The 23,994-nt window shown below is 34.2% G+C and overlaps 1 protein-coding gene and 1 non-coding gene across 8 annotated transcripts in view; both read left to right on the top strand.

The window, feature by feature from the left end:
* The window catches only part of Zranb3 (zinc finger RANBP2-type containing 3), a 224,187-nt gene that overhangs the window by 168,772 nt on the left and 31,421 nt on the right, over positions 1-23,994 (top strand). For all 7 annotated transcript variants that reach the window (XM_048812202.1, XM_048812201.1, XM_048812199.1 and 4 more), the window contains 2 exons: positions 131-310; positions 1,719-1,871. In XM_048812202.1, the coding sequence (XP_048668159.1) occupies positions 131-310; positions 1,719-1,871 (333 nt within the window). The remainder of the gene's footprint in view (positions 1-130; positions 311-1,718; positions 1,872-23,994) is intronic.
* On the top strand, positions 4,589-4,699 carry LOC125619481. The gene has a single exon (XR_007351035.1). It is a non-coding gene; the product is annotated as a U6 spliceosomal RNA (small nuclear RNA).

The following is a 23,994-nucleotide window of genomic DNA, read 5'->3' as shown; positions in this document are numbered from 1 at the left end:
CAACTGATTTGTTTCTAAGTCCTCTGATGATCTCCATTTAACATATTCAGAAAGACTTTATTGTATATGACTGTTGTGTTACAGTTTTTAATTTATTTGCATCTCAGTTTCTTCACTATCTTTTGCTTAGGGTTTAACATTTACTGCTGCAAGTCATGTTGTATTTGCTGAGTTGTACTGGGACCCTGGACATATAAAACAAGCAGAAGACCGTGCTCACCGAATTGGACAGTGCAGTTCTGTGACTATTCACTACCTTATTGCAAATGGGACTCTGGACACCCTTATGTGGGGAATGCTGAATCGAAAGGTAGAATTTGCATTTAAACCAAGTTACTAACTTGCTTATTATGATCTATAGCCTGAATCAGTTAAGAAGCTGAGATTTGGGCTGGGGATGTGGCTTAAGTGGTAGTGCATTCGCCTAGCATGCGTGAGGCACTGGGTTCAATTCTCAGCACCACATAAAAATAAAATAAAGATATTGTGTCCACCTTAAAAAAAAAAAAGCTGAGATTTAATGTCTTCAGGCAAAGTACACCAAGGTAATGATAATAGAGATCATAGTGCTTACCACTGATTCTACTGCTTCAGAACTAGAAGAATAGGATCAGCTAGCAAGGAACCTAATATTTGAAACTCCAAGTTCTTTTTGTAGCCTAAGTCTAAATCCTTTCCAGAAAGATTCTTGAGTTCTGATCTAATATTAGACAAAGGACATCCTTACCCAGACCCTAGAAACGTTAGGAATGAGCTGAGTATGGTGGCACACACCTGTAATCTCAGGAACTCAGGACATTGAGGCAGGAGTATCACAATTCAAGGCTAGTCTGGGCCAGTTAGTGAGACCTTGTATCCAGGTAAAAATAAAAAGGACGAGGTATATAGCTCAGTGGAAAAGTATACTGGGATCCAATCCCCAGTACCCAAAATAAAAAAGAAAAGTTAGGAATGGCATTATTTGCTCTGTTCTCTAAACTATCTCTTCTCCCTAATCTGGAAGGATGTTTATAGAAAGGCCTTGACTAAGTATTAGAGGATTTCTGTCTTAATAAGTGCTATTGTAACAAAATACTATATACTGTTGACACGAGGGCAATAGAAATTTATTCCTCACAGTTGGGGAGGTTAGAAGTTTGAGATCAGGGTGCCAGCATGGTTGGATTCTGATGAGGGCCCTCTTCCAAGTTGTAGTCTGCCAGCTTCTTGTATCTTCACATGATAGAAAGAGAACTCTCTGGAGTCTGTTTTATAAGTGTAGTATTCCCATTCGTGAAGGCTCCACCTTTACCACATAATCACTTCCCAAAGTTCCAGCCTCCTAATATCATCACATCGGGAGCCAGAATTACATCTTAATAGATTTTGGGAGGCAGCATAAATATTCATTCTGTTGCAGTATTTTTCAATCAGTGAGTATAGATATTCAAAATGGCCTATTATCTATAAGTTAAAATTCAAAGCATATAAATATTAAAAGCTTTTATGAGAAAAGCAAATATTGTAATGTTTCTAGTTAGATCTTTCCCTCATTAAGCATAGAAATCATTGAGATGGTAATTTGGTTGTAATTTTGAATATCTATACTACTAAAGTTGGAATAGTAATATTCTCTTAGTGGATAACTTATGGTTTAAATGCAAAATCAAGTTACTACTTAATGAATGTCATCTGTGAGATAAACTGTTATAAAATTCATATGTTTTTTCATCTTACAGGTCCGGGTCACTGGGAGCACATTAAATGGTAGGAAGGAACAGCTTCAGGCTGAAGAAGATGATAAGGAAAAATGGGATTTCCTGCATTTTGCTGAAGCATGGACTCCAAATGACAATTTTGAAGATCTCAGGAAGGAAGTTTTGTTCACTCATGTAAGATGATTTGACTTGTTCTTCTCTACTTTTTTTAATATCCTGAAAGTATAACTTTATCTTATGGTTTTAAGTAGTAACTCAATTATTCAATGCTCTTAAAAGGGGTCTTCACTTAAAGCTGGAAAACCTCATAGAACAAAAATTAACATTGATCAGAGGCTGCTACAGTAGCTTTTATTTTCTAACATTTCAGCCTTTATGGTTCAGCTCATTAATTAAATAAACTGAATAGGATCCAACTTTCAGAAGAAAATATGGGAGGCTTTCTTTATGTTATGGTTTGGATGTGAGGTATCCCCCAAAAGCTCACATGTGAGACAATGTAAGAAGGTTCAGAGGAGAAATGATTGGATTGTAAGAGTCTTAACCCAATCAGTGAATTAATCCCCTGATTGGGGTTAACTGAATGGTAACTGAAGTGGTATGGTATAGGAATTGGGGTGTGGCTTTGGGATATATATATTTGTATCTAGCAAGTGAAGAACTCTCTCTCTGCTTTCTGATCATCATGATGTGAGCTAGTTCTTTTTACCACATACTCCACCATGATGTTCAGCTTCACCTCGAGCCCTGAGGGATGGCACTTGCCTTCTTTGGACTAAGACCTCTGAAATCTTGAGCCCTCATATAAATCTCTTCTCCTCTATAATTGTGCTGGTCAGGTCCTTTAGTCACAGCAGCAAAAAAACTGACTAAAACACTTTATGACTGAAAATAGGGGAAAGTAAATGAAATTTGCCTCAAAATGCACAAATTGTAAAGGAAATGAGAGATGTATTTGTCTATATCAAAATCAAAACTTTTGTTATACAAAATGTCCTACAAATAAGTTATAGTCTGAGTAAAGACTTTCAAAATACAATATCCAAAGTATATAAGAAATTTGTACAACTCAATACAACACAAGAAAATCAACAGAAAAATAGGCAAAGACTAAAGAGAAGACCTTCCTAACCAATAAATATAATAATTTCCACCTTACTAAAATAAGGCAAATTCTAAAAATAACTTTTTTCTTTTGCAATTAGCAAATAATATATGGTGTGATAATTTCAAATCATGTGTCCATTCTTTCCCCAAAATCTTTCACCCAGTGGTTTTAGCATTCACTGATGATTTTTGCCTGAAACAGTTTCAAAATGGTGGTTTTCTAATTCTACCATTGCTTCCATATTTATTAGCTGTTGTTTTTCTACAAAGAAGAAATTTATTTTTCCTCCTTTAAAAAAATATCACTATAAAGTTGAAGATTCTTTTATTTTTGTTATTAATATTTAATGCATTATAATCCTTCACTTTTTTTTTCTTTTTTATCTTTAAGCTTAGATCTGTCCTGTGAAATCTCCTTTAAACTGTTGTTTTGTTTTGTTTTGTTTCTGTAAACATTCCCATAATTCCTGAGTAGTTCTTTCTCTTTTTCTGGCACACAAAATATTCCAGATTCACCTTGAGTTTTCCTTGCCCCAGGCTTGGAACTGACCATTTCTTTAATAAACCTTTGTTGTCTTTCCTATGAAATAATATTTACAAATTAGGATTTTTAAAATTCCCTTTAGGTATCATTGCTTCTAGACTCTTTTCAGTATACAGAGTTACATTCATATTTGCATGGAAAAATAGATATATATGTATGTATGCATTTTTAAGTCATAAAATCCTACTAATAGCTTCAGTTAGAATCCAGCATCACCAAGTTCTTCTTCATCTTTTCTGTCTATACAAATAAAAATATTTATATTTTCCTTAGCCAACAGTGAAAATTCTGATTCTTACCATCATCAACATATTTACTCAATAGGTGAATAGATACATAAATTGTCATAAAGTGCTATTTAGAAGTTAATGTGAATCAAATTAGATTTATATGTATCAACATTACCACACCTGAAAATCAAAACGTTATTTTTTAAAGGCACAGCACACACACACACACACACACACACAAGAATACTTACATTTATGTATTTTTTAAAAAAGAAAAAGAATAGAAGTAAATATGAAAATGTTAGCATCTGTAAATTTTGTATAGTAGGAATAAGGATGTTTGTGATACTCATGCTATTGGAGGCCATGTATGACTCAATACTAAATACTGTATTAGAGAAATTTATAATTTCATTGTGTTTTCTGCCTCCTAGGCAATATGGTGCAGAGTTATAAAGAGTTTATTTTTGCTTTTCTTTTTTTTTTTTTTAGTTATCGAGAGGCCTTTATTTTATTTATTTATATGTTGTGCTGAGAATCAAACCCAGGGCCTCACACATGCTAGACAAGCGCTCTGCCACTGAGCTACAACCCCAGCCCCCGAAGAGTTTACTTTTAATTTTCCAAAGAATCAATCAGAAATTGTAGGAACAAAATTAAAATATTTTCTTATAACACAAAGTTAAAATTTTAATGTAAAATTTAGTTCCATTAAACATTTTATTTGGAATCATACCAAGTTTTTAAATGTACCTTATTTGAAAAGCTAATACCTTTTTTTCCTTCAATACTAGAAAGCCATTCTGTTAATTCTTGCTAAAAATTAGAGGGATGATTTCTAAGTTTTTTTTAGCTTCAGAAACTACTTTCTTTTAACAATGTTACTTATTTTATAAATAAATCAGTAGATATCCTAGGTCTTTGCAAAATATATAAATAAAACTATGCTCATGGCTGCTTTTTTCTCTAAAGTTCCTTAAATTTCAGATTATTTTTAAGAGTTCATTTCTGTGCTCTCTTCAGCAGGCAGCACATATACTAAAATTGGAAAGACACAGAGAAGATTAGCATGGCCCCTGCACAAGGATGACACACAAATTCAAGGAGCGTTCCATATTTTTTTTTTAAAGTTTATTTCCAAGATAGATAACTAAGCTTTTGAAATGTATCTTCCCACATGTGTACATATTTATTGTTTTTTAAAGTTTGTCTGAAAAAAACTATCTACATACAAGGTGAAAGAAAAATTCATATTTACCAAATCTTACTTTCTTGAGTTACATGTATGTCTTCCCTAGTCTAGTGTTATCTTAACACAGATTTTCCAGTGCATGTGTTTATACACACATGGTTTTATATAAATTGTATCTTAAAATGTAAGTATCCTGTGTTTTGAGTTGGTCTGCTTTGTTTGTATTTAGTTGTTTGTTGTTTGGCCAACATGCAAAATGTGCTTTGGTTGACTTTAGGTGGGCAATGACCTCTCTATCTTTATGCTCCAGCCTTGTGCATTTTAAGAAATGTTCAGTTTTTGAAAAGGCTTAAGGAATTTAGTGTACCAATGAACATATTTTTTTTTCTTTATACTGTCAGAACTTCAGCATTTCCAATGGGAATTTTTCTATTTATGCTGATTTCTTTCTGAGCCTTCTAAAAAGCCTTTAAAAGTTTTTTTCAGCATTAGCATTTTTAAGTTACTTCCAGTTTTGTCATTTAAATTTCACCAAATTAACCAGACTTGCCAGTTGTCATCAAAAACTTCCTTGACTACAAATTTATAGCAGTTCTAATTGGATGTTTTTTAGCAGCTTGTGGATAGTTCTGTGATATCAGTTAGCATTTTAAGGAATGTTCATTTCATCTCTGTCCCAGCTCCCTGCAGCTGCAACTGACGGAGCTGGAGCAAAGAAGAGTGACCTTCTTCTATAGGAAGATAGATTGACTATGTAGTTAGCACATGACTCAGCTCAACTTGTCAACCCAGAGATGGGAAGACTGAGAAGCTCAAAGAAGATTAGACCGAGAGCAGAGAGTAAACCTGAGGAAAAGAAATGGTAAACTGAGGGCAGAAAAAGAGTCTAGAGGTTTAACACCTTGCTTACCTGGCTCCCTGTAGTCTTCTTACTTCTGCCAATTAATCAGATTCTAAAAGCTACAAACCCTGTAAATGATTTCTAGAAAACCAATGAATTTGGCAAATTGATCTTCATTGAATTACATTTTAGGTGTATTTACTTTTTAACCTGTTGGTCACTGGGCAAATAGCATATGAGATTTTGGCAAATTATTTTTCTGAGAATTGACCTAGAGCGTAATATTGCTGATTATGATTCCTGGGGACAGGGAGATCTGTGATTAGGAAAAGGAGAAGAATGAAATACTTTCCTAGACACAAATTTTGTATTTTTTGATGTTTCCTGCCTTCTTTCTCTTCTGATACTGTGTCCTTCAAAATTACATTATCTTTTTTTTTTTTTTCTCTCTCTCTCTCTCTTTTAATCAGTGTCCTCTTTCTGCCACATAACTCACCTAACTATTGAGACTGAAAGAAAAATACATAGAACCAATACTGGGACTCCAGTACTGTATACTAGTATAAATGTACTTTGTATAAGTTTTTAAAATATTGAAATATTTTGGTAATTTTTTTAGCCATTCTTCAATCCCTTCATTTTACTCCTTCAACTCACCACTAGGACTTTCTGATTCTCTCCATAATCAAGCATCACATGGGCTTCTATGACTCTATTTCAACCCAAGCTTGGCACATACCTCTCCTCTACCTGTTGTTAAGCATTGGTATTTCAATAATCCACACAAATTCATGAGTCACAATTCTTTGCCCATCCCAATATGTTTATGTTTTTAAAAGAAATTATTTATTAGCTCAAATAAAAGCCAACTTGAAATCCAACTCAGATGGAGAAAACAGATTTCACCTCCATGAAGAAAGATGCCTCTGCACATTGTGGTTGCCAGTCCCTAAGTAAGCAGTCCTATGTGGGAGTCATTTCATCCCCAGGGTACTGTCTCAGATGCAGTCAATTTTCTTTCCACTTCTTCCTTTTTTCATATTTGAAATTTTAAATTGGGGCAGGGGGAGGGGGTCGTGCTGGTATTAGGGATTGAACCCAGGGGTGCTTCTACTGAGCTATATCTCCAGTCCTTTTTTATTTTTTATTTTGAGACAGGGTCTTGCTAAGTTGCTCAGGGTCTCATTAAGTTGCCAAGGCTGGCTTCAAACTTTGATTTTCCTGCCTTAGCCCCCCAGGTTGCTTGTATTGCACCATCCCAGGCTGAGGGGTTTTGATTTTCTTACCCATTGAGTTATAAGGTTGGTTGCCTCCAGATGGAAAGAAAGGTATGGATAATATTAGTGTATATTTTCAACTTCCGAGTGATAAAAGGCTGTTTCTACATAAAGTAGACTGATAGGGAGCTGCTTCTTCTCTCTGGTTTTCATTTGGCTATCATCTTCTAAGGGCTGTTCCTTCTTTAGCTGTAGTGTGGGGAACTTGGTTCCTTCTCTTAAACCTCTTTAAGGCCTTTCCATATTCTTTTTCTCCTTTCCCCATTAATTAGATAATCAGAAACATAATATATCCAGTTATTTAAAGCCCTAGATTACTATATGGCTTCTAAGTTCCTTTTCATCCATTATACATAAATTAAAAAGTATCCTGAGGGAAACATGGGGCATAAATAATAAGTGGGTTGAGCAAAAAAAGGACTCAAATTTAGTGTGGGTAATGAATCTGACTTCCACTTAGGCTGTGACTCCTTCCTGCTTGGCTTCTTTTCTTCCAAGTTCAGTAAGCCAGAGCTGATTCCATTTTTTTACTTCATATAGTAATAATCTTTCCATTGTGAAACAGACCTCAGGAAATTCCTCAATGAGCCAGAACAGCTATTCCCAGTCATTTCTTGCTTCGACTGTACTGAAGTCTCTAGTTTTCCATATCAGTTGTTTTAATTTTATGCATTCTTAGTTCAATATTCCCAGTTTTCCTTTCTCTTCATGAATCTCTTCCTGGTTGCCTCCCTTCTTTACCTTCCCTGTCTGCTGAGAGCTTTGGCCTGCCTCATCACAGTTGTCCTCAAGTTCCCTGGTCTTTGTCCTCATAAGCTTCTCAAACACTTTTACCCAAAACAAAATTACACTTCAAATACCCATATTTACACTAAAAATATATAAGATGATGGCTGGTCTGCTGCAAAAAAAATAACTGTAGTTGGGAAGGAGAACTCCTCAGTATAACTAAAATTTTTAAATATACTCTCAAAAATTAAAAAACAAACTGCATTTTTTTATCAAATGCAAACATTGTATGAAATGTTTGTCTTGTAGGCTAAAAAGTTCAAATAAAAAATTATCTCATAAAAAAATAACCTTTTTACCATAGTATAATTGTCTAGTTAAATAAACAGTAATAATGGAAAAAAAAATTGATCATAGGGGCAGTAGTTTTCATAAAGTCTAAATCTGTCTTGTCCAAAAATCTCATTTATGAATATGTTAGGGCACTGTTTTCTTGGGGCCAACACATCTTAAATTAGAATATTTATTTAGTATACATTTTAGAAAATCAAATAACCCTATAAATACTATGTGATTAGTCTACACGGTAGCCTAATAATAAGAATCACAGTGTAGCCTCATTATTATGGATATAGACATAAATAACTGATAATCATAACTTTTCATATTGTGTTACTTTTGTCTTGTTTATCTTTGTGACTTAAGTAATAAGAATTAACCTGTATGGAGAACTTCTTCTATGTAGCCACTATGCTAAACCCTTAATATTCATGATCTTATTTAACCTTCACAGCAACACTAAGAGGCAGATAGTTATCATTCCCCACTGAGTTAAGAAGGGTATTGCAATCTGCCTAAGTTTGTACAAACAATAAATAGTAGAGCTGGGATTTGAACCCTGGCCCTTTTGCTGCAAAGTCATCTCTCATACCTTTGTCACACTCTAGTAGATGCTTTAGAGTTAGCACATTGTGAGCCCTCCATAAATATTTGAGAAATATACAAACATTGAAACACTTTGGTTTGGTTTTGCCAGTGTTTATGAGATGTGTACTCTGCACAGGCATTCAAAGATCATCATATAAACATTGATTAAAATTATATGGGGGCTGGGGATATGGCTCAAGCGGTAGCGCGCTCACCTGGCATGCGTGCGGCCCGGGTTCGATCCTCAGCACCACATACAAACAAAGATGTTGTGTCCGCCGAAAACTAAAAAAATAAATAAATAAATATTAAAATTAAAAAAAAAAAAGATTATATGGAATGAAAATCAAAACCACAATAAGATACCACTTCACACCCACTAGGATGATTAAAATTTAAAAAGAAAACAAGTATTGGTAATGATATAGAAAAATTAGCACATTCATGCAATGTTTGTGAGACTGTAAAATCCTGCAGCCATTTTGAGAAAGAGCCTAACAATTTCTTAAAATGTTAAGCATAAAATCTGTATGACCCAGAAATTCTGTTCTCAAGAGAATTGAAAACATATGTCCTCACAAACACTTGTACATAAATATCACAGCGGCATGATTCATTATAGTCAATGAGCTAGAGCTATCCAAGTGTCCATAAATTGAATTGATGAACAAAATGTGGTTTATCCATACAATGAAATACTTTTTGACCTTAAAAAGGAATGAAGTCCTGAGAATATCATACTAAGTGAAAAACAGACAAAAAGGCTATTGTGTGGCTCCATATATATGAATTGGCCAGAATAGGCAAATCCACAGAAACATAAAGTGGCTTGTCAGGGGCTTGTGGAAGGAAGGGATGGGAAGTGATTTCTACCTAATGAGTATGGGGTTTCTTCTGAGGGTAATGAAAATGTTCCACAATTAAACAATGGTGATAGTTGCACAACTATGAATTTACTAAAAGTCATTGAATTGGACATTTTAAAAGGGTGAACTTATGGCATATAAACACTTTTTAAATTACATCTCAATAAAATTGTTTTTAAAAAGACATGCTAGTCTCTGAGGATGCAAGGATGAGGAAAATGGCTAATTCTCCTTTGGAGCCCACTCTTTAGTTGGGAGAGGTAATTATAAGCAAATCATGTAATGCAGGATGATAAATGTGAAAAATTGAGGTATGTAAACCAGACTCTGGGAACACAGGACAGAATAAATAACCACTTGGTGGATGTGGGAAAGTTTCCATAAGGAAACATCTAAGTTAGATTTAGAAGGATGAGTTCAAAGAGAGTGAGTAGGTCCCATTTCAGGCAGAAAGAATACCCAAAGCACAGCTATGTGAAAAGATATCAACTATTTTGGGAATGGGAAGATCATATAAATGTGTGAGTGTAAGGCACACAAGAAGTGTCAAAGGAGAGAAGAAGCCTAAAACTTGGGTACTAACCAGATGGAGAGAAGCCCATACATGACATTCCTAGAAGTCTGACTTTATCCTGGAAGAATGTATTGTCATTGGAAGAGTTTTGTTTGTTTGTTTGTTTGTTTTTGATTTTTTCTTTTGTGGTGCTGGGGATTGAACCCAGGGGCTTGTGCATGCAAGGCAAGCACTCTACCAACTGAGCTATATCCCCACCCTCATTGGAAGTTCTTGAGCAGATGAATGACATGATTGGATTTTTGTTTTCAAAAAATAATCATAGTGGCAATGTGGGAAAAGAGTTGGAGGGGAAAAAAGACAGAAGTTCTTGAAGGCAGTGTTATTGGGAAATGGATTATTTCTGTCCAGATTCCCATCCAGTTTCTGCCTATAGGGAAAAGATTTTTCTTTCCCTCCACTTTCAGGCTTTTTCTCCTTGATTTTGAACTGTGGTAGCACTCTTGTTTGGGCTACCACAGTTCAAGTGGGTGGCTTGCTGTGATTCCCCAGAGATATGCCCCTCTTATGCTTGCTGCTTCTGCCTTGAGCAGAGTGAAAGGGCATGCCAAGGCCCATCTCCTCTGCTGCTAAGGTAAGAAATAGGAAATCTAATTTTGGCCTTGCATTGTAACCAGTTTTTTATAATGTACCTCTTACCCTCCAAAAAAATTATGGTGCTATTAGGCATTTACAGGTCTATTAGTTAAGCCAGTTCCTTTGTCAGGGATTCAGAGGGTTATCAGGAGCCCTCAGTTCCACCCGAAACTCCTAATAGTAGAAGTGATAAGAGAGAGGAGAAGAAACAGTTCATACAGTTCAGAGTTAGAATCAACAAAATGAGGCCTAGTTGGACTCTTTTCTAATACCAACATTTGCAGAGAGAGTAGAAGGAAGGGATTGAAGCAGGCATTTAAGGGAAATGCCACAGTAAAATACATGCAGGTAGATAAGAAGAGGACAGATTGAAGCAATGGGAAGAGATCCAGTTTAGTCAAACTAGTCCATCACAGAGGATTTCATAGTTAATGTGTGGCAAGCTGTTAAGAGCAGAGACTGTGACAGTAGGAAAGGCACGGTTTAAAGACAGAGATGAGGAATTCATTCCAAACATCCTGAGTTTGAGGTGCTTCTGTACCTCACCTGATGTCCTAGGTCAGACCTAGAGTTTAAAAGAGAAATTATGATACAAATTATGATACAAAGACATACACTAAACATTGGTTGATTAATTACACTTTCTGAATGACATTCTAGTGATTGGTACATTATATGATATTTTGCTGTAAATTCTAATTGTTCCTATTAGAATAGACAGCCATTTCGGAGACATTTGCATGTACTAGTTTTGATGTCATTGATAAAAATAATTAATAACATTTTATTTTATGCCTTTTTTAAACCAGAGTAAGTTTATTGTTCTATTTTCTCCAACCTGAAGAGAAAAACCAGTTCTACTTTAAAGTAGATCAGATCACTGTTAAAAATTTTATTCAATTACTTGGGAATGGACAATTTGGAATATCTTTTTTTTTAATTTATATTTTAAGTTTTGGGTGGACACAATATGTTTATTTGACATTTATGGGGTGCTGAGGATTGAACCCAGCGCCTTGCGCATGCTAGGCAAGCACTCCACCACTGAGCCACAACCCCAGCCACAGAATATCTTTTTTTTTAATATTTAATTTTTAGCTGTAGTTGGATACAATACCTTGATTGATCTTTTTCTTTTTCTTTTTTTTTGGGGGGGCGGGGGCTGGGGATCAAACTCAGGGCCTCACATGTGCTAGGTGAGTGCTCTACCTCTGAACCACAACCCCAGGCCTGGAATATCTTTTTTTTAAAAATCTATCAGTCATTTCTTTTTTAAGATAATTTAAAGGTTGTTTTTTTTTTAAGTTAGGTGATTAAAACCCTATTTCTTCACTCTATATCCTTGAAAACAGATTCTTTTTGGCTTGTTTACAAATATTAATGAGAGCTCTTTAATTACAATTCTAATCATTAGTTCCCTATCCTTCAGGAGACCAGCATGAAGTCCCAATCATCTGTTTGTAAAACAGAGGTTTATTAATTCTGTTAGGAACAAGAGCTAAATGACAAGAGGTAGTAATGGTTTCTACCAGAGCTACCCTTTGATCAAAGTCTGTTAAACCTGACATCAGTGCTTTGATTGGTGGCCTGTGCTTCACTGGAATAGCACCACGCTTTGAAGTGCCTTATTGTTTTTTATGAGTTTTACTAAATTTCCTTTTCCTCTCTTTCAGTTCTAATAACTGACTTTTAAACCTATCACATGGCCAGAAGATTTGTCTCAAAAGACCAGTAGTTTACCATGGTACAAAATAAAGCAAATAGATTAGGTCCCTGAGCCTTCCAGATAAAAACATGTGTTGCCATCTTAAGCATTTAACAATTTTTATTCCTAGCACTTCTCACCAAAGGCAAGATTTTTCCTTTGTTTTTCAAAAATAATATTGAACAAAAGAGAGGAACACAATGGCTAGTGTCAGCTATTTGACTGAAGAGAGGAGTATATGTTCCTCTGTCTCCATTCATCATGACATGGGCATGTTGCCTTGACTACATTTTTCTATGAGTCTTGTGATAAAAATCACTGTAGGCTCGGATCACATCTCAATTTTAGAAATATTTATTTTTAAGTTCCTTATTTATCACACATTTAAAGGGTTATTTTCTCTAATCATTTCTTTCTAAGGACAAATAGTCATGGTGAGTTAGGATGTTTGTCTGTAACTTATTACTGTAATGTCTTTTCTAAGTACAAGAATATTGTTATAAAAGATAAAAGACTTGGGGCTGGGGATGTGGCTCAAGCGGTAGCACGCTCGCCTGGCATGCGTGCGGCCCGGGTTCGATCCTCAGCACCACATACAAACAAAGATGTTGTGTCCGCCGGAAACTAAAAAAAATAAATAAGTATTTAAAAAAAAAAAAAAAGATAAAAGACTTTTTAATTAAATCTTGCTATGCAGTAACCAAGCTTTACCAGACCATAAAAATATTTTGTCTTTCTGTGTTCCTGCCTATCTTGGCCACTAAGGAAAATGATAACAATAATAGAGTCATTAGTTCTTAAAATATCAGCCTGCCAGTATGGTATGGTGCTTAATATTTAGCTAATAGTATGACTGTTGGAATTTAAAGATTCTGTTCCATTTCAGTGACACCAATAAGGTTATTTCTTTAGACTCTAAGTAGCAGAGAATCATGTTATTACTTAATTTAACATTTTTAGAAAATGTGTTTATTTGGAAAGTATTATTTACAATTATTTTGCCTTTTTCTCAGGTGCTTTAATTAGTAAAGCCACTGACAGCTGTAGAAGTGTCACCAACTCCACTAAAAATGGACACTTGATAAAAAAATTAATATTGAAAGGACAACATAACAATCATTAGAAACATCTTACAGACAGAAATTTTGCATTTATTTTTAGTATATGTATCTATAAATCAGTATGTTATTAAAAGTTAATTTCATTTAGAAAAAATAGGCCCAAATCTTCATCATGTCAGCTTTGGACCTGACTTCCTTAACAAAACTCCTAAAGCACAAGAAGTAAAATTAAGAATCAATAAATGGGATGGACTCAAACTAAAAAGCTTCTTCACAACAACAGAAACTATCAATAACTTGGAGAGCCCAGAGAGTGTGAGAACATCTTTACTACACTCACATCAGATAGAGCACTAATCTCCAAGATACATAAAGAACTCAAAAAACTTAAACAACAACAACAAAAGTAATCCAATCAATAAATGGACTAAGGAACTGAACAAACACTTCACAAAAGAAGAAATACAGTTGATCCACAAACATATGAAAAAATGTTCATCATCTCTAACAATTAGAGAAATGCAAATCAAAAGTATTCTAAGATTTCATCTCACTCCAATCAGAATGGCAATTATCAAGAATATAAGCAATAATAAATGTTGGTGAGAATATGGAGAAAAAGGTACACTCATACATTGTTGGTAGGACTGCAAATTGGTACAACCACTATGGAAAGCAGTATGGAGATTCCTCAGAAAACTTGGAGTGGAACTACCATTTGACCCAGTCTTCCCATTCTTTGGTTTATACCCAAAGGACTTAATATTAGCATGCTATAGTGTCACAGAAACATCAGTGTTTATAGCAGCTCAATTCAAGAGCGAAACTATGGAACCAATCTAGGTGCCCTTCAACAGATGAATGGATAAATATATGTAGTACATATACACAATGGAATATTACTCAGCCTTAAAGAAGAATAGAATTATGGCATTTGACGGTAAATGGATGGTAGTAGAGAATATCATGCTAAGTGAAATAAGTCAATCCCAAAGAACCAAAGGCCAAGTGTTTTTTTCTGATAAGCAGATAATGATCCATAGTGGGGAAGTAGGGAAGAATGAAGGAACTTCAGATTGTGCAGAAGGGAGTAAGGGGAAGGGAGAGGATATGGAAATGGGAAGGACCTTAAAATTAGACAGAATTATTACCCTATATACATGTGTGATTATACTACTGGTGTGAGTGCAGTACAGCAAGAGGAAAGAGAAGTTGTGCTCCTCTTGTGTACAGTATGTCAAAATGCATTCTACTGTCATGTATAGCTAATTAGAACAATTTTTTAAAAGGCAAAAAAAAAGTTTCTTCTATTATTAATCAGCCATGTCCCAAATACCAACTGAAACCTGCTTGAGGATTTAGTGGTAATATACCTCTGTCTCAAAACATCTAGGGTTGTGTGTTTTGTTTTAAGCTGACCTAGGTGATATTCAAGTCTTTGAGTCCTGCCAATATGGTAAATTTTTTAAATATTTTTTAGTTGTAGATGGACACAGTATCTTTATTTATTTTTATGTGGTGCTGAGGATTGAACCCAATGCCTCACATGTGCAAGGCGGGCGCTCTACCAATGAGCTACAGCCCCAGACCCAGTATGGTAATTTCCTAGCTATTAGAATCCTGTGCTTTCTTCTCTTCACCTCAGCAACAGTTTTCCTCTTTTTGACTGTGCAAACACTTTAGTAGCATGTTTTATGCCTGCATAGGAGTTACTCTCTATAGGTATTCATCAGTTTTGAAAAATTATCATGAGAGAAGCCAGAGGGACTTTCATGAATTATCTAAAGACTTCATATGTTTGTTTCCTTTATAAAAGTTAGATTTACTACCCATGTGTATATTTGACATGTGATTTCTCAATCCCTCTTTACCTTAAATAAGTGAGGAAATAAATGGAGTTTTAAAACCACAAGTGCATTTTGAAATATTTTATCCTATTCTCATAATCTTAGATGGGTCTTGAATCCCTTTGAGACTATGGGAAAAAAAGAACTGCTCTCTCAAAACACATGTGCAGTGTACACAATATTTTATAGTCAATTTCAGGGGCTCACAGAAGGCCCTCTAAGGTCTTGAGAAGTCCATGGGTCACAAGTTAAAAACCCATGTTTTAAAAACCCTTTCTTTATTTTCATCTAGTGCATATTATTATCTTTAGGATGCAGCAAAGAGGTTTTCTCCCTTGATTTCCTATCAATCATAGCTGCTAAATGTGAAAGAAACCTCATCAATGAACTTCCTGCCGAATTGCCCAAAGGCTGTAATCAGAAATCATAACTAATGGTATGGATTGGATTTCTCCCTGCTTTCCTCAGAGGAAATCTTTATTCCTATTAAGTCTTTTAGCTTCTGGTAGCTCCATAGCCAAGATACTAACTTGTAAGATTCACTACCTGTGACAACATTCATTATTGTCCAATTTAGCCATCATTTCATTAGCCATCATCATTGCAAATCTTCCCATTTGCTAAAATTATATTCTTAGTGTATCCTTTGGTCAAGAAATTATTAGAATAATTTCTACCCACTCCTTTCTTTTCTGAATTTGACATGCTGAAGGCTCAATTTATTGTTATCCAAGTGGCATGCATTTTTAGAAAAGTACCCATGTTGATCACTCCCATGCACTGTTAGTAAACTCTCATAGTAGCAAAGGTAATTTCTGTAAGTAATTCCTAACCTTTCCTCCCAAACTGCTTCTAATACATAATAAAAATTTCTCAAATGCTGTTTTCTAAAATTAGTCATTGCTTAAGTAGTAAAAGTTCTTTTTAAAAATAGTTTAATTAAATAACTCAATTAAGGAGCCCACCTCTATTTGAAGGCCCTGAGAATTCTCTTTTGGGGGGAAGATTTCTTTCATTGTTTGATGTTGTTGAGAAGATTGCTTTTGTTTTAGCAAGTCTTAAACAATTTTATTAGTGGAAAGGTGAAGAGGTAAACCTTTAAAGAAACAAATTCTTTAAAATGTAGAATGGAACAAAGTTCTGAAATGAAACATTATTTAGTAGATGTAACAGCAGTCTATTATATATTTTATGTGTATAACAATACTGTTTTATTTTGCTTTTCTTACAAAAATGTTTTTAAAACAATGTTTAGGAAGAGAGGCAGTTGAGGGAGTAAAGCACTAAGTGGAAAATAAGCAGATTAAGCCAAAGACTACTCAATTAATGGTGATATCATTATCATATTTCTCTTATCAGCTCCCTGGTGGCTAGCACTGTATCCTCCTTGAAAAGCCTTACTAGATTAACAAAAAAATGTATTGAGACTGTTAAGTGATCCCCCAAGAAAACAGTCAGTGATGACTGTATAGGAAGTCTCCCACACGGAATGTTGCATAGCATTTTAGTGTCTTACTCTTAAATGAGTACACAATGAAAGATCACCAGGCATGGAGGAAAGCCTCTCATGAAAAGCAAATGTGTAAGACAAGAAAGACAGTAAAACAAAAACTATAATTAATAACCACAGAGAAGTAAAAAGAAATATTTTGCCCATGAATTGAGTAAGACAAAGAAAATTATCAGCAAACAGGTGCATGCTCTTAGAAATTAAAGTTATACTATCAGCAATTAATAATTCATTAAGGAAGGAAAAGAGATACTGAGGAAATCACCTAGAAATAACAAATGGAAAATGAGAAAAGACAGAGGAAGGAAAAGTAACATAAGAAAATTTCCCGAAACCAAAGGATGCAAGTTCTAATTGAAAATATCTACCAAACACCTATTATGATGACTGAAAAACCATATGTGCTAAAGCCTCAGCCCCCCTGATCTTTAAGTTTTAGTTTTTTAGTTTTCTTCTGGGTTACTCTTCCTCAGAATGTTGTCTCCCTGTTTGCTGTCCTTTTCTTTAACTTTTTTTTTTTTACTTTTCTCAAACTATTTGTGTCATGACATCCAGTCCAATAACTGTATGCAACTGTTTGGGCAGTGGTTTCTGAATGTCAAAATCCAGTTGTTTCTTTCTCTTGGACTCCAGACCTGCCTCTTAAAACTTTCCACCATGGTATCAACCTGTTCTTATATGTCTGAAAGTAAACTTTTTTTCTTATTTCCTCTTATTTTTTTCTCTTTTTTGCTTTCTGATGAATCTACTTATCTTCCTGTGTTTCCTGTTACAGCAACTGAAAATATCCCTACCATGTTGCAAGTCAGAAATCCTCAGGACTCTGAGGATTACTAAGGACACAAACATCTCCCCCACCTCTCACATTCAATCAGTGGTGTTATATCAAATCCTCTTGGTGATAAGCCTCATGTGTCCTGAGTGCCCAGGCCAGCCTGCTATTCCTCATTCTTAATATGAAGGGCAACCAGGGTCATTGGATATTTTAGGAGGAAATCTATAGCATGAACAGGGTAAACAAATACTAAAACGCATCCTGAAGATAACTTTCTAAAATCTTCTAATTAGTAGCTTCAGATTTACAGTGATACTGCAAATTTAAATAAAACCAGAATACTATGAAAAAAAAATCAAGGAACAAAAGGATGTTAAAAGTATGACTGCCAAATTAAAATAATTCTATAGAAGAGTTGAGAGAGAAAAACTCCAAGTATTTATGGAGTAAAAAGACAAAAGAGGAAAATATGAGAGTCAATAAATAAGACATAAATGTATAGATCCAACACTATACTAACAGGAATCCCAGAAAAAAAGAGTAAATGAAAAGGAAAAAAAAATTATCAAAGAATCATAGAAATTTCCAATAGCTAAACTTAATATTATTCAAAATGAATAGGCATATGTAAATATAGATGATATAGATACATATAGATCATTATCAAATTTTAGAACACTAGTGATAGAAGTTCCAGAAAGCCTCTAAAATGAAGAAAAAATTTATAACTTACAAAGGAATAATATCATCAGCATTATCCAGTGTTGGATGAATTAGTAATATTGTTAAAGATTTGTATGCCCAGCTTTGAGCAATGATGCATGCCTATAATCCCAGCTGAGGCAGGAGGATCATAAGTTCAGTGCCAGCCTCAGCAACTTAGTAAGACCATAAGCATAAGACCCCATCTCAAAGTAGAATATAAAAAGGACTGGGGATGTGGCTCAGTAGTTAAATGTCCCTGAATCCAATTCCCAGGACCAAAACTAAAAAATAAAAGGGATTCGTATGCCCAGCGTGACCACTAATGATGAGGGCAAACTTAGTTCATTTCCAGACAGGCATAGACTCAGAAAATTTACCTCCCTTATAAAGTCAAATGCTTAACTTTATGTCTGCCAAACATTTGTCAGTATTTTCAAAATCCTATAAGCTCTCTTTGCAGTTTTATTGTATAGAATATAATATTTTCTTTAAATGTTTAACTGTCTTTATTTTTACCTTCTTAAAAGAAATGCCAAGCTCTATCTGCTAATCTGTCTTCTTCACCCTTTTCTTTTGACATATAGTATACAATTTCTCATCTGGTTGTACATGATGTGGAATTTCATTAGTCGTGTATTCATATATGAACAAGGGAAAGTAATGTCCAATTCATTCTGCTAATTTTCCTCCTCCAAATCCATCTCCCTTCCCTTCATTCCCCTTTGCCTAATCCAAAGTACTTATTTTTCCTTCTGTTCTTCCCTATTGTGAGATAGCACATGCATATCAGAGAGAACATTGGCCTTTGCTTTGGGGGATTGGCTTATTTCACTTAGCATAATAGTCTCCAGTTCCATCCATTTACTGGCAAATGCCAAAATTTCATTTCTCTTTATGGTTGAGTAATATTTCAGTGTGTGTGTGTGTGTGTGTGTGTGTGTGTGTGTGTGTCACATTTTCTTTTCCGTTCATCTGTTGAAGGGCATCTAAGTTGGTTCCATAGTTTAGCTCTTGTGAATTGAGCTGCTATAAACATTGATGTGGCTATATCATTATAGTATGCTGATTTTAAGTCCTTTGAGTACATCCCAAGGAATGGGATAGCTGGGTCAGTGGTGGTTCCATTCCAAATTTTCTGAGGGATCTCCCTACTGCTTTCCATAATGGTTGTACCAATCTGCAGGCCCACCAACATTTATTGTTACTCGTTTTCTTGATAATGGCCATTCTGACTGAAATGAGATGAAACTCAGTGTATTTTTAATTTGCATTTCTCTAACCCCTCGAGATATTGAACATTTTTTTATATATTTGTTGATGAATTTTATTTCTTCTTCTATGAAGTGCCCGTTCAGTTCTTTTGCTCATTTATTGATTGGGTTATTTGGGGGTTTTATGGTGTTAAGTTTTTTGAGTTCTTTATATATCCTGGAGATTAATGCTCTATCTGAAGTGCAGGTGGCAAAGATTTTCTCCAATTTTGTAGGCTCTCTCTTCATGTTCTTGATTATTTCCTTTGCTGTGAAAAAAAAAAATTTTGGTTTGATTCCATCCGATTTTTTGATTTCTAATTTTATTTCTTGCATTTTAAGAGTCTTGTTAAGAAAGTTGGTTCCTGTGCCAACATGATGTAGATTTGGGCCTACTTTTTTTTCTTTTTGGCGAAAGGTATCTGTTCTAATGCCTAGGTCCTTGATCCACTTTGAGTTAATTTTTGTTCTGGGTGAGAGATGGTGTTTAATTTAATTTTGCTACATATGGATTTTCAGTTTTCCTAGCACTTTGTTGAAGAGGCTATCTTTTCTCCATGTATGTTTTTGGTGCCTTTGTCTAGTATGAAATAACTGTATTTATGTGGATTTCTCTCTGTCTCTTCTATTCTGTACCATTGGTCTACATATGTCTGTTTTGGTGCCAGTACCATTCCATTTTTGTTACTGTGGCTCTATAGTATAGTTTAAGGTCTGGTGTTGTGATGCCTACTGCTTCACTTTTCTTGCTAAGGATTGCTTTGACTTTTCCAAATATTCAAAAGCAAATGAATTTCATGAGTTCTTTTTCTATTTCTGTGAAGAACATTGTAATTTTAATAGGAATTTTATTAAATCTGTATAGCACTTTTGATAGTATGGCCACTTTGACAATATTAATTCTGCCTATCCAAGAACATAGGAGATCTTTCCATCTTCTAGGGTCATCTTCAATTTCTTTCTTTAGTATTCTGTAGTTTTCATTGTAGAGGTCTTTCGCCTCTTTTGCTAGATTGATTCCCAAATTTTTATTTTATTTTGAGTTTTTTATAGTTTTCCTAATTTCTCTTTCAGATGATTTACCACTGATACATTGATTTTGGGGTGTTAATTCTATATCCTGCTACACTGCTGAATTCATTTATGAGGTCTAGAAGTTTTCTGGTGGAGTTTTTTGGTCTTCTAAGTATAAAATCATGTCATTGGCAAATAGGGATGTTTTGAGTTCTTTTCCTATTTGTGTCCCTTTAATTTCTTTCTTCCATCTAATTGCTCTGGCTAGAGTTTCAAGGATGTTGTTGAATAGAAGTGGTGAAAGAGGGTATCCTTGTTTTGTTCCAGTTCTTAGAGGGAATGCTTTTAATTTTCTCCGTTTAGAATGATGTTGGCCTTGGGTTTAGCATATGTAGCTTTTACAATGTTGAGGTATGTTCCTATTTTCCCTAGTTTTTCTGTTGTGTTAAACATGCTGTATTTTGTCAATTGCTTTTGCTGCGTCTGTTGAGATAATCATGTGATACTTGTCTTTAAGTCTATTGATGTGATGATGAATTATGTTTATTGATTTCTGTATGTTGAACCAAACTTGCATCACTGGGAAGAACCCACCTTGATCATGATGTACTGTGTTTTTTAATGTTTTTTTATGTTATTTGCCAGAATTTTATTGAGAATTTTTGCATCCATGTTCATGAGGAATATTGGTCTGAAATTTTCTTTCCTTGATGTGTCTTTTCTGGTTTTGGTACCAGGGTGATAACTAGCTTCATAGAATGAGTTTGAAAAGGATTCCTTCCTTTTCTATTTCATGGAATAATTTGAGGATTATTGGTGTTGATTCTTCTTTGAAGGTCTGGTAGAACTCAGCTGAAAATCCATCTGATCCTGGGCTTTTCTTAGTTAGTAGGCTTTTGATAGCGTCTTCAATTTCATTACTTGAAATTGATCCGTTTTAATTGTCTATGTCCTCTTCATTCAGTTTGAGTAAGTCGTATGTCTCTAGAACTTTGTTGTCTTCAAGATATTCTATTTTATTAGAGTATAAAAATTTTCAAAATAATTTCTGATTATCATTTGCATTTCAGTAGTGTCAGTCATGATATTTCCTTTTTCATCACAAATTTTAGTTATTTGAGTTTTCTCACTCTTTGTTAGCTTGGCTAAGTGTTTATCAATTTTATTTATTTTTTTCAAAGAACCAACATTTTGTTTTCTAAATTATTTCTTTTGTTTCAATTTCATTGATTTCAGCTCTGATTTTAATTTGTGTCTTCTGCTTTTGGTGTTGATTTTTATAATATAATATTAATTATATATAATATAATATTAAATAAATATTTGGCAATTTCCTATTCTTTTGATGAATGAGTGCAATTCAATGAACTTTCCTCTTAGAAGTGCCTTCATAGTGTCGCAGATAATTTGATATGTTGTGTTGCTCTTCTCATTTACCTCTTAAGTATTTTTTTTTTATTTCATCTTTGGTTTCTTCTGCTATCCATGGGTCACTCAGTACCATGTTTTTTAGTCCCCAGGTGTTAGAAAAGCTTCTATTTTTTATTTTATTGTTGATTTCCAATTTCATTCCATTATGATCTGATAGAATGCAAAGTATTATCTCTATTTTTTTATTTGCTAAATGTTGCTTTGTGGTCTAAGATATTGCCTATTTTAGAGAAGGATCCATGTGTTGCTTCTCTGCTAAGAAGAAAGTAATTCATTCATTGATGGATGAAATACTCAATATGTCTGTTAAGTCTAAATTATTGATTGTATTATTTAATTTGATCATTTCTTTATTTAATTTTTGTTTGGAGGATCTATCCCACGGTGAGAGAGGTATGTTAAAGTCACCCAGTATTATTGTGTTATGGTCTATTTGATTCTTGAAATTAAGAAGGGTTTATTTGATGTATGTATGCTCCATTTAGGGGGCCATAAATATTCATGATTATTATATCTTATTGATGTATAGTTCATTTAAGCAGTATGAAATGTCCTTCTTTGTCCCTTCTGATGAACTTTGGCTTGAAGTCCATTTTATCTGATATGAAGATAATAATCCCTGCTTGTTTATGAGATCCATGTGAATGATATGTTTTATTCCCATCCTTTTACCTTCAGTCTGTGGATGTCTTTGCCTATGAGTTCTGTCTTTTGGAGACAGTATATTGTTGGGTCTTTTTTATTTTTTTAATCCAATCTGCCAGTCTATGTCTTTTGATTGATGAGTTTTCTTCAAAGTTATTACTGATGTATTATTTTTATTCCCTGTCATTTTGATTTATTTCTGGTTTTTAATTTGAATTAGTTTCTCCTTTGATTGATTATTCCTTTTGTGTAGTTGCTCCCTTTGCTGGTTTTCACTTTAATTTTTTATGAAATATTTTGCTAAGATTATTCTGTAGTACAGGTTTTCTAGTTGTGAATTCTTTTAACTTTTGTTTATCATGAAAGGTTTTTTAAATATATATTAGTTATAGTTGGACACAATACCTTTATTTTATTTATTTATTTTTATGTGGTGCTGAGGATCGAACCCAGGGTCTTGCATGTGCGAGGCGAGCACTCTGCCTCTGAGCCACAACCTCAGCTCTATCATGAAAGGCTTTTATTTTATTGTCAAATCTGAAACTTAATTTTTCTGGGTATAGTATTCTTGGTTGGCATCCATTTTCTTTCAGAACTTTGTATATATTATTTTAGAACCTCCCAGCTTTGAGGGTCTATGTTGAGAAATCAGCTGAGATTCAGATTGGTTTCCTTCTAAATGTATCTGACATTTTTTTCTTTGGCAGCCTTTAAAATTCTATCCTGTTAGGATAGGCATTTTCATAATAATGTGCCTTGGTGTGGGTCTGTTGTAATATTGTACATTTGTGGTCCTGTAATCCTCCTGAATTGGATTTTCCATTTCATTCTTTAGGGTTGAGAACTTTTCTGATATTATTTCATTGAAAAAACACTAAAGTGCATTCCTTTAGTGTGTATCTTCATGCCTTCATCTATCCCAATAGATCTTAAATTTGGTCTTTTAATGTTATTCCATATTTCTTGGAAGTTCTGTTCATGGTCTCTTAACATCTTTTCTCCATGGTCTATTTTATTTTCAAGATTATATATTTTGTCTTTATTGCCTGAAACTCTGTCCCTTTTCTTAAAATTTCCTTAGTGCACTATTTGAAAAAATCTTGTTTCTTTGTTAATGATTTCATTTTATATATTTTTCATCTAAATTCTATAACTTCTATACCTAATTAGATAACTTTTTATAGTATTTAATAATGTACAAAAATAGTTGTTCTACATTATTAGGAATGCGGCATGCTTGTCCCTACAATAATACATGTTTTACTTTTACCAAATATAGGTTTTCCTTCCTTTTTTTTTTTTTTTTTGGTGTGCGTGTGTGGTGGGGTTTAATATTTTTATTGTGGCAACACAAAATTTGCCATTTTAACCATTTTTTGATATGCAATTTAGTGGCATTATATTCACAATGTTGTGCAGCCATTCCTGATACTTCCAAAACTTTTTCATTATCCCTCATGGAAGCTTTATAATCATTTACCAACAGCTTCC

Source organism: Marmota marmota, unplaced genomic scaffold (assembly GCF_001458135.2).
Source record: "Marmota marmota marmota unplaced genomic scaffold, marMar, whole genome shotgun sequence".
Lineage (NCBI taxonomy): Eukaryota > Metazoa > Chordata > Mammalia > Rodentia > Sciuridae > Marmota > Marmota marmota.
The sequence above is the reverse complement of the archived record's forward strand: the minus strand, read 5'-3'. Positions and strand labels throughout refer to the sequence as shown.